Source organism: Echeneis naucrates, chromosome 20, assembly GCF_900963305.1.
Source record: "Echeneis naucrates chromosome 20, fEcheNa1.1, whole genome shotgun sequence".
NCBI lineage: Eukaryota > Metazoa > Chordata > Actinopteri > Carangiformes > Echeneidae > Echeneis > Echeneis naucrates.
In genome coordinates, this window is record NC_042530.1 from 9,172,184 (window position 1) to 9,186,281 (window position 14,098).

General features: G+C 40.7%; 1 protein-coding gene across 2 annotated transcripts in view; it reads left to right on the forward strand.

The window, feature by feature from the left end:
- The window catches only part of sema5a (sema domain, seven thrombospondin repeats (type 1 and type 1-like), transmembrane domain (TM) and short cytoplasmic domain, (semaphorin) 5A), a 101,432-nt gene that overhangs the window by 34,997 nt on the left and 52,337 nt on the right, over positions 1 to 14,098 (forward strand). For both annotated transcript variants that reach the window (XM_029528880.1, XM_029528881.1), the window contains exons 3-5: positions 758 to 857; positions 4,229 to 4,274; positions 13,380 to 13,442. In XM_029528880.1, coding sequence (XP_029384740.1) covers positions 758 to 857; positions 4,229 to 4,274; positions 13,380 to 13,442 — 209 coding nt within the window. The remainder of the gene's footprint in view (positions 1 to 757; positions 858 to 4,228; positions 4,275 to 13,379; positions 13,443 to 14,098) is intronic.

A 14,098-nucleotide genomic window follows, 5' to 3' on the forward strand; every position in this document is an offset into this window, starting at 1 on the left:
ATCATGCAGAGAAATGGCTCCTGTACATCATCATGTGTGATATTTTTATAATTCAGATACATTTATGTGAAATTAACTTTTAAATCTAGCAACATTTGGGTGGAGTTCATTTTCAAAATTTTATATACTGTTTGGTGGATTCATTTGCATGCATATATGGCATCTCAATATTTCTCCTGTAGCTAAAGCTTTTTAAAAGAATAAAGATGCATCATAATCTTGTATTTAAGTTGCTGAAGAAATTAACTTATTTCCAAATATTACTGCCCATAAACTCTCTCTTTCAACTCTCAATTTAAGTACAAAATCCTTTTGTACTTAAATTGAAACCATAGATGAAGCTTCATTGATGTGAAATAATGTACTGTCAAGCTGTCATAAAGGCTCCTGACAATAACTGCATAGTAATTATAATAAATATAATAACTTGTATATTACACCCGATGTATCTCATTATTTTTAACAAGCCTCAACTCTTCAGTATTTTATTGTAGGCTTTACCAAGCAGCCCATTGCCCCTCAGTAATGTTTAGGGCTCATGCTATACTATGAGTCAAAACGTCATTTTTTTTGCCATATTAATTCCTCTATAGTTTAAGGGAACTTAACCCAATTTTATTTGCAAGGAAATATTAAAAACATTCAGTTAAATGAATAAACAAGTTTGCTGCTGTTGCAAACCTGACCTCTAAGGAACCCTCTTTTTGAAGGGAGCTGTCATCTGCACTCACAAACTCTGTTGTTGTGTCTCCTACAGAGATGGAGCCGTGGATCTTCAGGTTCAAGGCAGACGGCACGGTGGATTACTCACAGCTGACCTTTGACCCTGGGCAGAATGAACTGATCGTCGGCGCCAGGTAAAACATTCATTTCATTTTTCTTTCTCTTTCTTTTAATCCCATCTTATTATTGAAACCTGGACAATTTCTGAAGAATCACTATAAAAGGCTGTTATGAGTTGAATTTTAAAACATGAAATTATGTTTGATATGGTCTCCACAATAGAAAATACTCTGTTTGGTTTAGATGAAGGACGGCGTGCAGGAGACAGGACATGACTCAAATATTATACTCTCAATCTCAATGTTATGTTGAAAACATAAATGGAGTTTCTCACAATTTTTAAATTTGCTACATTATTTTGGCATCTGCCCTTACTGACAAAGGTAGGTAAATCCAGTTCAACATTTTTGTTGCCATTTTTGAGTAAATGGCCTTTCCTCTACACCCCTCCGATATTTTCAATTCTTCCAGTTTCTCTTCAGTCATATAAAAGGAGCCATGCTGTGATTTCTCGAGGCAAAAGATTTGCTCTATTCACACATGGACCGATCTGCTACCAGACAGACTTCGCACTAAGAAGCTGGCAGGGTAAAGTCAGTTGAATATCTAATCCAACTGATTTGGCCGTTTGTGTTCTCACAAACAGCTCCTGCGGGTAATATCCGGATAAGTTCAGGGCTGCAGTGCATGTGTGGAAGCAACTTCTTTCTTCCCTCCTGTTTCTCTCTCTTGTTGTCTGTCCTTTTACTGTCCGTCTTTCTCTCGTTCCCTTTATTCTTTTGTTTGTTGGAGCCTTGCATCAGTTATGATCTATTTACTGTGGATGTCTTCAAAAGAAAAAAAAAAACAAAAAAAACGCCCATTGTCTTTGTCAAGTGTAGCCAAGTGTGTTTTTCCGTGTGTGTACATGCACACATGCATTTATGAAGAACAGGTGCATAGATTAATGCAGGTTTGAGTCTGGTTGGTTCCAGATGAAGTGTGCTCTGCACTTCCCTTAATGGCTTTAGTTGTACATACTACAATATGAGAAGGAGACAACAGCAGGAAGGGGTGCAGTGAAAACAAACAGAGACAAAGTGAGCCAAGGGGATTTAATAATGCACTCCAGGAGCTGAATGAAAACCTAATCAGGAAAAAGTGTGTGGACAGATTAAGAGAAAAGGTCAATAAAGGTGAGTAAATTACCTTTAATGGTACTATTATATTACATTAGATATTAAATATGGGAAGTTATATCATAACAGACACACAATCCTTTTGCAGGCCATGATTTATTTTTGGCCTATCAACAAATGTTATTTGCAGATTCAAAAGATCAAAGGATTTAGTTCAATGCTCAGAACCAATTCAGCATCTCTTGAGCCTCTAACTGTGAGAGGTGATGTGGCTGGATGAATGGCTGCAGGCTGGGTTGGAAGTATGAGTGATAATGGAAGGCACGATCGATGCAAATATCAATAGGGTAAAACAGGAGGCCGCAGCCACGCTGAGCCCTTGCTGATAGCCACTCTTCAGGAGATTGATGGATGTCCGCAAAAGTGTTGCATGCATGTGTATGTGTGTAAGCGATGTCTCTGTAATGAAAGATTCATGATTGATAGGCACATTATGAGTTGTGATTAAATCTTTTACAAGATTTTTAAAGATTCTTTCAGGTGAATCTCTAAAAAGTGCCTTTGCAGTGAAATTTACCAAAAGACAGTTTTGTGTTATGGGTTTGGACAATTTTTACATCAGAATTGGTCACTAACAAAATCTAAAACTACGGATAGTGTCAAGTGTCAAAGCAATGGGGGGAAAAAAAAAAATCAAAATAACTAAAGCTATAGTCCTAGATGTCAGTTTTCATATGATTTCATTATGATAATGGCACTTTATGGTTTTAGTAAAAAACCTGTAATCAATACATGAGATATTCTTCTGGAAAGGGTGTTCATTAGAACATAATGTTTCTTGAAAACTTGGAAGTGCCAATTAAAATGTTTTGTTTGCACTTTGCCAATTGGCTCTATGCAAGGCAGGATAAGCACTTATTAGATAGAAATCTCAGTGCCAGACTTTGTGTTTTTTCAGGCTCTCTCTCATACACAAAAACCAGGGGATAGGAACATAAAAGCTTTTACAGTAGCATTGCTTAAGCGAGTCCTCTTCACAGAGATCTAAAGGCCCATCATTTGCTGGAGACGTTGAATTCAACCACTGTCTGAGTACCATAGCCTGATAGGCTTAACTCTTCCAACTCTCCGGGCTACCAATGGAAAACTTAATTTTCAAAATACGGCAGTTTGAAAGGAACTGTCATTGCTTCAGGCAACATTTTATTGTGTTGAATGATTTCCTTTAAAACTTTCCATGGGTTCAATTGAGTTTTCATGTGACGTCACGCCATTACAGGAACGTCCCCTGGAGGGCAAAAGACGCTACTCCCTCTGCCTGTCCCTTGCCCTTTTTTTATTTTTTTTTTTACTGGATTTGGTTTAACTTTTACCAAAATGCCGGACAGTTGCTGTGTAATTGGCGAGTAGACAAGCCTGGGTGGTGATTTTACAGAATCCTGTCTAAGAAAGAAAACCCAGAGAAGAGCAGATTGTGGATATGTGCCTTAAGACATGCCTCCGTCCCTGTACGCTCGTCTTTGCAGCTGTCAACTGTGGGCCATTTAAACTGTAGGAATTGTTTACCTGACATTTGGGATTAGATTTGTTATAAGGGACTGTGTCAAGCTAACCAAAATATTTGTGCATTGTCACTACTGCCCCAGAATGCTGACTGAAAAAGTGAACTGACACTAATGACCCATATCAACATTAGCTAACGCTAGCACTCACCTTCGCTTTGGCAGTGAAGAATTTCTGGTCCTTCACCTCCCAGACGGCAGCATGATTGATCCATCCAGATTGAAAATCCTTATTACTGTCCGTACTTTTGTATGCTCTCATCCTGGTGGCAGCGTAAGAGGAGCAACTCTCCACAAGGTAAATGAAAACAGCGCTGGCAGGGACGTCGCTGTTTTTAATGGCTGAAATACGACGACGGGTGCTGCGTATGGGTTGCAAGTGCCCAAGGCTAGCAGTTTAACCTTATATCTTGTGTTTTCTTCTTTAGAGGGATGATCTAAATATTCGTGACTTTGAACCAATTGGAAACTGACAGGTTTGTGTTGTAGTTCTCTGGCGTTTCCAGCGTTAGCCGCCTTCTTGGACCCATCTTTTTGCCCTCCAGGAGTGACTTGACTGAAAACTATGAATAATTGGAGAGCAGTGAATGCCCTTATGAGTTTGTCAACCTCCTCCAACATTTTTACCTCCCACCTAACCTGAAGAGCCATTTGCACTGTTGGCTCTCCAGATAGAAAGAGTGAAGATGAAAGGGCTATGACCACATCCACACAGAGTCTCTGTTTATCTGCTCCAACAGCTGACGTGCTTCCTTCTGTTCACAGAAATCACCTCTTCAGGCTTAATTTGGAAGACTTGACACTGATCCAGGTGAGTGCTCCTTTGGTCTGACTCACCCACTTTTCTGCTGAATATGTACTTAAGTCTGTCTGATCACGTTTTAGCACAGAGTGTCCAGACTTCTGCCTGTCTCCAACAAACACAGAGCTGTAGTCTTAGATTGCTGTTGCCAGCTCCCATTACTCAAAGCTGTTACAGTAAAATGGTTTAGTGTTTCACATCTCACAACAACTTCCCATATTGTGGAGTGACAGTTGGTTCGATCCTCAGTGCCGTGGGTTAAGATGCGGAGGAAGGAAAGCGTTTTGATATGGTCTAGTCGGCATTAATACACCTCTGTGTTCAAATCTAATTTGAAACTGTATGTGACTGTATGTGACATTATGTGATTCAAGCTGGCAAGGTCAAAAGATCCACATAAAGAATCTAATTCTCAGAAACAGAAGCTAATGCTTGTTGGCTTCATGGGTTTACTTTCTGCCTGTGATTATATATATTGCAAAATTTGCAGATAAATAACAGTAAACTCAAAGTAGCAAGCTCCCAAATGATGCTATTTGATTTTCAAAATTTTCTTCCATTTTTCACTTTGTGTTAGCCCACAATCCCCCCGCAGAGCAAGGCTTTTTGCAACCTACTGTGTTATCATGCAGACATTGACTCATCGAGGGGTTTGTTTCTAGATGGTAGCAGCAAGACTTCCTTGATGGTTAGACAACTTACATTTACACCCCGGCAAACCAGGGAAGAGAACAGGGAAGTAAAAATAATTTAACGGAACAAAAGGGAGAACCAATGGCGTGGTGTTGATATAAATTGTCCTGGTCAAATGTAATCAGAAGCAAGACTGAATATGTTGGATGGAAGGAAGCAGAGGGTGGCACACACAAAGGATTTGGGGAACAGTTAGAAAGCACATAGACACAGGGAAGAAAGCAGAGAAACCCCCATGGAGAGCAATGAGTACTCACACGGAGCCAGCCTTTTGTGGCTGCTCACTGGGACACAGACGCTTTTTCAAGATGCTCTTTGCCATCCGTGCAACCCAATGGTCCTTTATTCGTTGAATCATCCTGCACTCGGCTGGCGCTGCAGAACTGGCGAGGAGATTCCACCGACCCAATCAACCCATCACCTCCAACGCTTCTGCTCTTGAAAGAATAGGACTTGGTAATCCCTGCCAAGGCCTTGGGCCAATTTTAGCTGACCTGTGCACTAGTTCCTGCTTTGCATTTGACTGGACGAGAGCTGTAGAGTCAAGGCAAAGGCTAAGTTCAACTGCTGAAATGCTATTCTTCCGTTCACTTCCCTCTGAAATTTCTTTTTGCCTTCTTTCCTTTTCAGTCTCGCATAAAACAGGAGATTAATTGCACTGAGATTTGGTTTCCACTGCAGCTGGGTTTACATGTATTTGTTTCTTAAAGTTGGATCTGAAAAACTTGCAAAGAGTGCCAGAGTGAACAACAACAAAAAAGACCAAAAAAAAAGCGTTTGAGCTCAAACTGTCATTGGTAGTCCAGTGTGTTTTATTTCAGTTGCACCAACGTTGAAAAGAGCTCTTTCTTTTTTTCCACCCGGAGATAAAAAAAAAAAAAAAAAAAGGCAAAACACTACACCTACACGTCTTTGTGATTTCATCTGATCCCCATGCAACAGCCCTGACAGATAATGCCCGATGGCAGTGATTTGTTCTTGCATGGCTGGCAGCAATAGGAAGGTTGTATACGGCTTGACATAGCACAAGAGCTTAGAGCTGGTGTAATCCAAACAACTGATAATGTGCTAAAGAGATGGAGGTACTTACCATGTGATCAATGTCGGGCTGATCTCATCTGGAGCGCACATGCATGAAACTTGAAAAAAATAGCCATAAGTGATCGCCTGGACCATGATGAATCCACCCCACTTTTTCTGCTCATGGTTGCAATATGTTGAGTTATTTTTGAGCATTCTGTGGGACAGTAGATTAATCTGTTTTCCCAGCAGCCTTACTGTTGTAGTATGGTACATTCAGAGCGCAGTGACACAGTGTTAACCAAACACTGCTGGTATAACCCACTCATATTGAGTTACCACTTACAGATCCATAGAGAACCCCAACAATGATTATCTTCTCATTAAATGCCCTCCTTGCTTGGAGGTGATTTAAAAAAAAATAATAATAATAAAAAAAGCAAAGAACATCTGAAATTGGAGCGAAAGAGGCCCATTATTAAAAAGATCTTTTAGACTTTCATTGTCCGTATGACTTCCAAGGTAAACACTCAGGTTTTGTCTTCAACAATCAGGAGTGTGAGAGTATTCATTTAAAAGGTCAGTTATGGCAGACATGTTTTATCCAAACCTGCTGCTGCTGCCATTCCACAGTTTATGAGCTTGTTGTCAGACTAGAACAGTTGTGTTGTTGTTATGCTGCCCTCGTCAGCTCCTGAAGAATTGTATCTCCAGCACCAAAGATGTATTGTAATGAGAAGGTCCCACACAGAACGTGCGTCTGAACAAATTCTCCCTTTAGCTACTTCACTGGAAGAGATGTATTGTTTTTTTGTTTTTTTTTTTTTTTGTGGGAAATGACTGGACACTGATATAATGCATGTGGAACAATTCATTAAACTGCAGGACTGTTCCAAAGAAAAAGCAGTCCATTGATGATATTTTTTTTTTGGATGAGCAGTAGACTCAGACACAACTATTGATGTGCATGCAGCATGTTGAAGGAAACCAAACAAACTAGCGAAGAAGATAAAATACTTTTTTCAACCACAAAGGCTAACGCAGTAGATGTGGCTGCAGTGGAAGAAGACTAAGAAAGAAAGAAAAAAGGAACACTCATTAGCAAAAAACATTAGAAAGACCAAAAAATGTACGGCTGTGACCAAAGTAGAAAGCAGATAGCACCAGTCTGAAGCCAAACATAGTGTGTGCTCAAACTGAGTGGTAATTGTGTGGTGAAGTGTTAAGAGTCAGACCTTGACTCGTGAGTCAGCCTTCCCTGTGTCCTTGATTGGAGTTAATATCTGGTACTTTTTTTTCCCCCTCCAACAGTGTTTCAACAGAGACAAGAGCCCTTCCTCTCCTTGTCAACCTCTACTCTCATCCTCAGTGATCTGGAACACACTGTCAAGAACAAAAGGCTGATACGTCTCCTCCTTCCCTTGATCTACTTACAATCTTATGCAATTACACAAGTGGGAAGAAATAAAAAAAAAAAAACAACCCTCTGTAGTATCCACAGCCAGTGGGACATGTAGAGATCCCGTAGGCAAAGATTTAGATGTAAAAACCAAATCTACAGAGCACGGTATCCTTCCTCCATCTACAGATGACACCCTCTTTATATCTCACATCTGTTCAGCATTGTCCCTGTGCCCTTTCTGTCCTTCATTCAGCCCCCTGCCCTCAGCTGCTGCCAACCTTTGGCAGGCAAATCAACGCTGGCATCGTCATTATCCACCTTCCATTGCCCACTGTGGCGAGGAGACAAACACTGATGAATTGAGCCCCTCTGCATTTGCATTGTATTCAGGTTCCCATTATGTTGCCAGCGTTGACAAATGGTCAAAGCTGTGCTATGGACCTCAGAGTTGTGTTTCTCTCTGCCCGCGAGCTTCCCCAAATAATGTCCTTTGATGATGTTTAATACCATAATATAGTGACAACAACTACCCATTTTTTTTTTGCTCCATCTTGCACACCTGCTCTAACAACATGTTATTCTCATTCATGCTGTTTTTAAAGCCCTAAGTATTTAATTTGGCAGCAGAAAAGAAGCCAGTGGAATTCACAAAAATTTACACTCAGGAATAAAACAAAACAAAACAAAAAAAACTCACCCCCTTTGAAGATTGAATATTAGCCTGCTGTTTCCAGGCTAAGTCAAAACAGGAGGCAGCCAATGAGGCCAAATTTCGACAGAAACACTGTGGCCCAGCATTAGTAAATAAGCACTAGGATGAAGAGGATCAGCGGCATTGTTCGCCATTCATACAGCACCAGCCCCTCTCTCTCTGTCTCCTCCAGCAGTGGCACGTGAAAACACCATAACAGCCCCTTCTGGCAACTGACTGTATGCTTTTGAGATGTATAGTTTGTCTCAATTTTTCTTTTTTCTTTTTTTTTTTGTTCGGACTAAGTAAAGCTGTGGACTCCCAACGAAAACAAAAGCTCTCTCCCCGGTCTTCTTGTTTTTCATGAGCCTGCCTCTTGAAATAAAATTTCGACAGAGAGACAATTAGAGCTGCTAATCAGTAGCGAACAGAAGCTGTCCTCCTTAGCTGTGCAAACGTCGCTAATTCAATTACAAGAATGCACTAACTTAGCCATTTAAATGCATGGAATAAAAAGCATCAGTGGGAAGATATAGATACCAGCGTGCTCAGTGTTATCTGGACTTTGATGGCATGTTTAGTCAACTGGTTTGTGAATTTAAGTATGAAACAAAACCAAGAGGTTCAATCCACCATTGATTTATGGTGTTATAATGACCTGCACTTTCTCAGGCATGACATCAAGGCCAATTCTATGTGTAAATCTTTCAGCATTTTACATCAGCATCCATCAGTCTAAATGGAAAATATTGTGGCAGCACATAAAAAGGTAATATCAGCCAGTCAGTGGACAGATTAGCCCACCCTGGCAGCATTTGTCCAGCTCTCACTTTGAAGACACCCTCTGCTCGTAATGAGAAACACAACTAGTTGTTTTACAAAGCTAGACAGCTGTCAGCAGTGAATGTGCTCTCTGAGCCATCTTTATACAAAATATATTCAATATCATGTCTGGTAACACTGCTGTTTTAGAATTCAGCTCCTCACACCATCCTCCGTCTTATGAACTACTTCACTCAGCCCACACTGTCTCGCTTGTTCTGGCTGACTCCTAATGTGGACTTGTTTTTTGCCTTGTTGTTGCTTTTTTTCTGTTTGTCCCTAATTTTCCCTTTTCTGTTTTTTTTTTTTTTTTTCTGTCGCTATCTTCCTCCCCTGTCTGCTGGCTCCCACTGAATTTCTCCTACATCCACCTCGTGGTGACAATAGCCCCTCAGTGTGAGGGTTGACAAGAGGCTCGAGCACAATGGTTCATCTCTAAGGATTTCACCCATTATGGGGACGGCAGAGAGGGCGGACAAGAGAGAACACAACTAGTGCCAGAATTTTTTTCCTCCGGCTTCTTTGATGCAACAAATAACTGTTATGAGCTGTGCCAAATTCCTGCTGCCTCTCTGAATTTCTGCATCTTTATCGCTGTTTGTCATGCAAAGAGGACTAATCAGACTTGTTATAACTTGGGTTTCATATTTTTATAGTGTTGGTTTTGTTTGAGTATAGGACTGTTTAGGTGAGTTTAGTTGCTGAATCTACTAGTGCAGCTTGTATTGCCTCCACCTCCTGCACCCTCTATACTTGCCCCCTACCTGAACCAGGGTCTGTATCCCCACCCCGCTTTCACTGGTGCAGTTGGTGAAGAGGTCAGCGTAGTTGACAGTGCTGCTGTTTGAGATAGTTGTCTTTGTGTGAGGAGTGGTGATGGCTGGCATTAGGGGGGTGACTCTGGGACGCCAGTGTTCACGGTCTAGCCTTCTGGAGGTGTTGTGGGCCTAACTAGACGAAACACCGGTGAAAGGAGGTTCCCACCTGATGACCCCAAAGATATGATAGCTATCACCGCTCACTGGCCTAGTTGGATATTATCTGTAGGGAACATAGAGCAGGGTGAAAGTTTGTTGCTAGGAAGGTGATCACTGAGTCTGGTCCATTTTTTGTCGCACAAGTTTCTTGTGTTTTTTCAAAATTTTGTGGCGATAACAAAGATTTTAGTTTGCGTTGACTTGGTTCTTCTGGAGCAAAAGCATATATGGTTGGACAACACAGCTTAAAGAACTCTGAACAACAAATTGCTGTTGTTTGAATAATAAAAAAAAAAAGTCATGAAGTAAATAGCCTTTTCCTTCCATTTCCTCTATGAGCAGCCATGATGGGATTTTCTGAGTCTGCAGGCACGATGAAAGGAGATGATTACCTTGAAAACTGCACTGTGGTTGTACCTTCTTGTCCCATTAATCCCAACAACGTTCCAAAACAACAAAGCTTTTGTCACCATGTGGTGCCATTTATTGAAATAGATTGCTGCTTTAATACCACCATAATCAACAACATCACTCAAAAGTTTGATGGACCAGGGGACAAATTAGGCAATCAACCAGGCAAAACTCTAGGTCAGTGAACAGAGACCAGATGATTAAATTACTATCCACCACTATGTGTCGTAAATAACAGTCATCCTTTAGCAGTGATCTGGTATTGATGTCATCTTGGATATGCTATTTTTCCTACCACTAAAACAAATAGTTTCTGTCATCTAAGCATTCATCTTGTTCATTTGTCTGATCATCTGACTTGTTTCAACTATGAAATATAAGCAGCTCCCCTCTTTCTCAGTTACTTATACTCATTTCAGTTGTCTGGCTAAATGTTGTCATCAGCCTAGTTTATAAAATATGGCAATCACAGAGAAAGATTTTTATAGACTGATCTGACACAAGATTAATCTCCTGAACGATGTAAAATAGCCCCGTTCAGAGGTTGATAGCTTATTAATCAGATTTTACATTCTTTATATATAAAATATCATATTTAACTGACACATTTATTAAAGTAAAGGTCAACAAGATTCACTTTATATCAGTTTTTCTGCTGCTTCTGGCACCTAAATATTAATCCGATGGCCTTCAAATCGAAGTTCTCCAATGTTGTGGAAATGTAAATAGGTTTAAATTGACACTACATACAATACCTGAACGGAGAAAATACATCTTTTAAAAAAGTATTAAATGTTGGAAAGTAGCTACTGTGTTTCTAAATCATAGCATTTAGTACAGTGCCATCACTGACAGAGATAATGACGATGACAAGAGAGACAATAATAATAAGTAATATTGTTTTCAGTCTTTATAGTCAGTGTTTTTCCACAAATTCAGTGACACGTTTGATATTTTTTTCCTTTGGGGCCAATTCGAGATAGACCCCACCATGCTTAGCACACCAAATGGGATCGCCACCTTCTTTGTTTTTGCTATGTATTTTGTATTATATATTTTGTTATCCAGTCACCTGTAATAAAGCCAAGAACGATTATTTCACAGAAGGACATTCCAGGCGTATTTCAGTCCAGGACAGATTCATGGAGCACAGTGACTGAACAATGGTATCTTAATGAGCTTTTAATGTGTCCTAATGATGCTGGTGCTTGCCTTTGCATGGCTTTGATTCTGTGCTTTACTCTGGGCCATTTGAGACAGACCAGGCAGATAGTACTTTAGTGGTCATTGATGCCAGAACCTCCCTTTACTTACTGGCAATAAAGTTGTCTTCTAGATGTAACTAGAATAAAGAATAATCTGCTTTAAACTGATAACAAATAAAATAATGATGCCTATTAATAGAAGCAGCCACATCACTCCCGTTAATCTGATCTGAAGGTGTAATTTTACAGTGTGTCGTAAATGATTTTCACGCTGAACACGAGTCAGGAAGGTCTTAGGCCAGTAACAGGTTTTCCACCCTCATGCGATCAGTAAAAGCACTTTTTGTTGCCTCAATTCAATTCCGCTGGGACCAGCTGTATGCTGTATGTGCAGGCTTTGCTGCTCTCCGCTGATGTGTGCGGTTTGTGTCTGTGGTGGCTTCATGGCCCCAGAATAGCCTGCTTTGGCCTGGAATGTGATCTGACACACACATAAGGAAGAGAGACAGAGAATCCGGCTCCCATTAATACCCCTGAATAGTAGCAGAGACCCTCAGCTCTTCTCTGCTCTCTACACTCCATCTTGTTACTGCCAAAGTGTGCATTTATGTCTGAATGTGTACATACGCGCTACAAAGGGCACTAAGGCGTACAGCTAAGGGCTTGACATAGAGGAAACTCCCAGAAAGTTTCCTCAAAAAGGAAATGAAAGAAGTCCTCAGAAGTGCTGGGGGCAGCGGTTCAGCTTTTTTTTTTTCCTCCTTTCATCTTGGGATAAAACAATACTGATACTAACTCTAATATTCTCATTCAGTTAGTTATATTGACTGTATTCCCTGAGAGAACAGTTGTGCGCCTCTGGCCACTAGCCAGGTTATTACTGCTGGAAAGGTTGTATATCTGTGAGAAGAAAAGAAGCTTGATTGTTTTAGTCTCAGACTTTTTTTTTTTCACTTGGTGTCAAGCATATTATTGCACAAATTATTGTTAAATATTCCTCTCTCTGCAAGGCATTCAGAGATGGTTGGAGTGACAGCTAATTCTGCTTGTCACCGGCGAGATTGTCCTAGTAGCCCAGTGCTGTCAAGAGGCCAACTCTCATTTCATAAATATGGGAACTTGTATCAGTAAGGAAGCCCCGCCCACTTTCTGCCATCCCTAGAGATCACACTGAAATTAAATGGTAGAAACTGGAGCGTTCTGGTGTCTTCACCCGAGGAGGAAACGAGACAGGGTTTTATCTCCCTCTCCCTCCTGTTGTAAAAATGTAAAAGGTGCCCCCCTGTTTCTCCCTTACATGTAAATTACATTGACATCCTACTCCAGGGACTTGCCTGTTATGTCTTCGGATCCCTCTTTTTTTCCCACAGACACAGACATAAATCAAATTGGCGTTTGCCTTTGCGCATCTGCCTCTGTTCTTGGGGAAATCTGTGCTTGGTAGGCACCTTAATTGGATTTTGTGTCTGTATTATGTCTTATAGACTTCCATGCTATTAAAGTGTGTACTGTATGTGTAAAATTAAGATGACAGTGAAGGTGGAATGTCGACTTCGTTTAACTTTCACTTCTGCCTTAATGCGTTCCTCCCCCCCAAATCAGACTAGTCAATGCTCAGAGAAGAATGCTTCTTTCGAATGGTATCAAGCTCTTCGGATTTATGGTTTTCTGGCTGTGTTTTGTTGTCTGCTGCAGTATATATACTGCCGTGGTCACTCAGAGAAAGTCACTATATCACACTGACATCACATTGACTTCAGAAAGGTGGGCCACAGCTGAAAGGCAGACGCTGGGTTCAGCGAGTGGTTTTAAAAGTGGTTCATACTGACATGACACCAAATGTTGGTGGTTTATTGGGAACCTCATGCTTCTTCTCTCACTCGCTCTCCGCAGGAGGCTGAGTGGCACTGCGATGAGTTCACCAAGGGAGCCTGCTTCAGCCGTGGAAAATCTGAGGTGAGTTTCAGTAAATGCTTGAGATTTTGAAATGTTACATGGTTATGTGGCTTTAACAGACGCTTGTCATTGTTGAGATAAACAAGTTTTGGGTTTTAAAAAAGAAAAAAAAAAACGCCTTGCCCGCTGTAAAAACTTTCAAAAGTTACTTGATTGTCACTTTGCAGCAGAACAACTGAGAACTGAAACTGATGGTTTTAATGAAGTCAGTAAAAACAATGTTCCAGTAATTTGATCTTTCAGTTGTGTGTGACCTGAAGCTTGTCCGGTAAATGCCAACATATTTCAGAGTTCACGCTCAGTTTGTAATATCAGAGCGTACAGCCATGTCAGACTGCCTGTTGGCCTGGCAGTGGCATTGCCATCATTAAATTCCTCGAGCTCTGCCACTACAGTGGCTAAATATGTAATGTCAGTAATGACAGTATAACAGTAATATAAACAACTATAATCTTCACCAGAAGCTCGGGTGGTAAAACAGCTGATGCATGTTCTTGTTTCTGTGGTCAACTCATGAATAAATGTTCACCAGAGACGCTGAAGACTCGCGATGATGGACTTTCCCACCAAGCGCTTCGGTGCTGAATAAAAGTTATGGCTAAAAAAAAAAAAAAATTTTGATCTCAAGAAACAGAAATCACAGATCTTTCTCCACT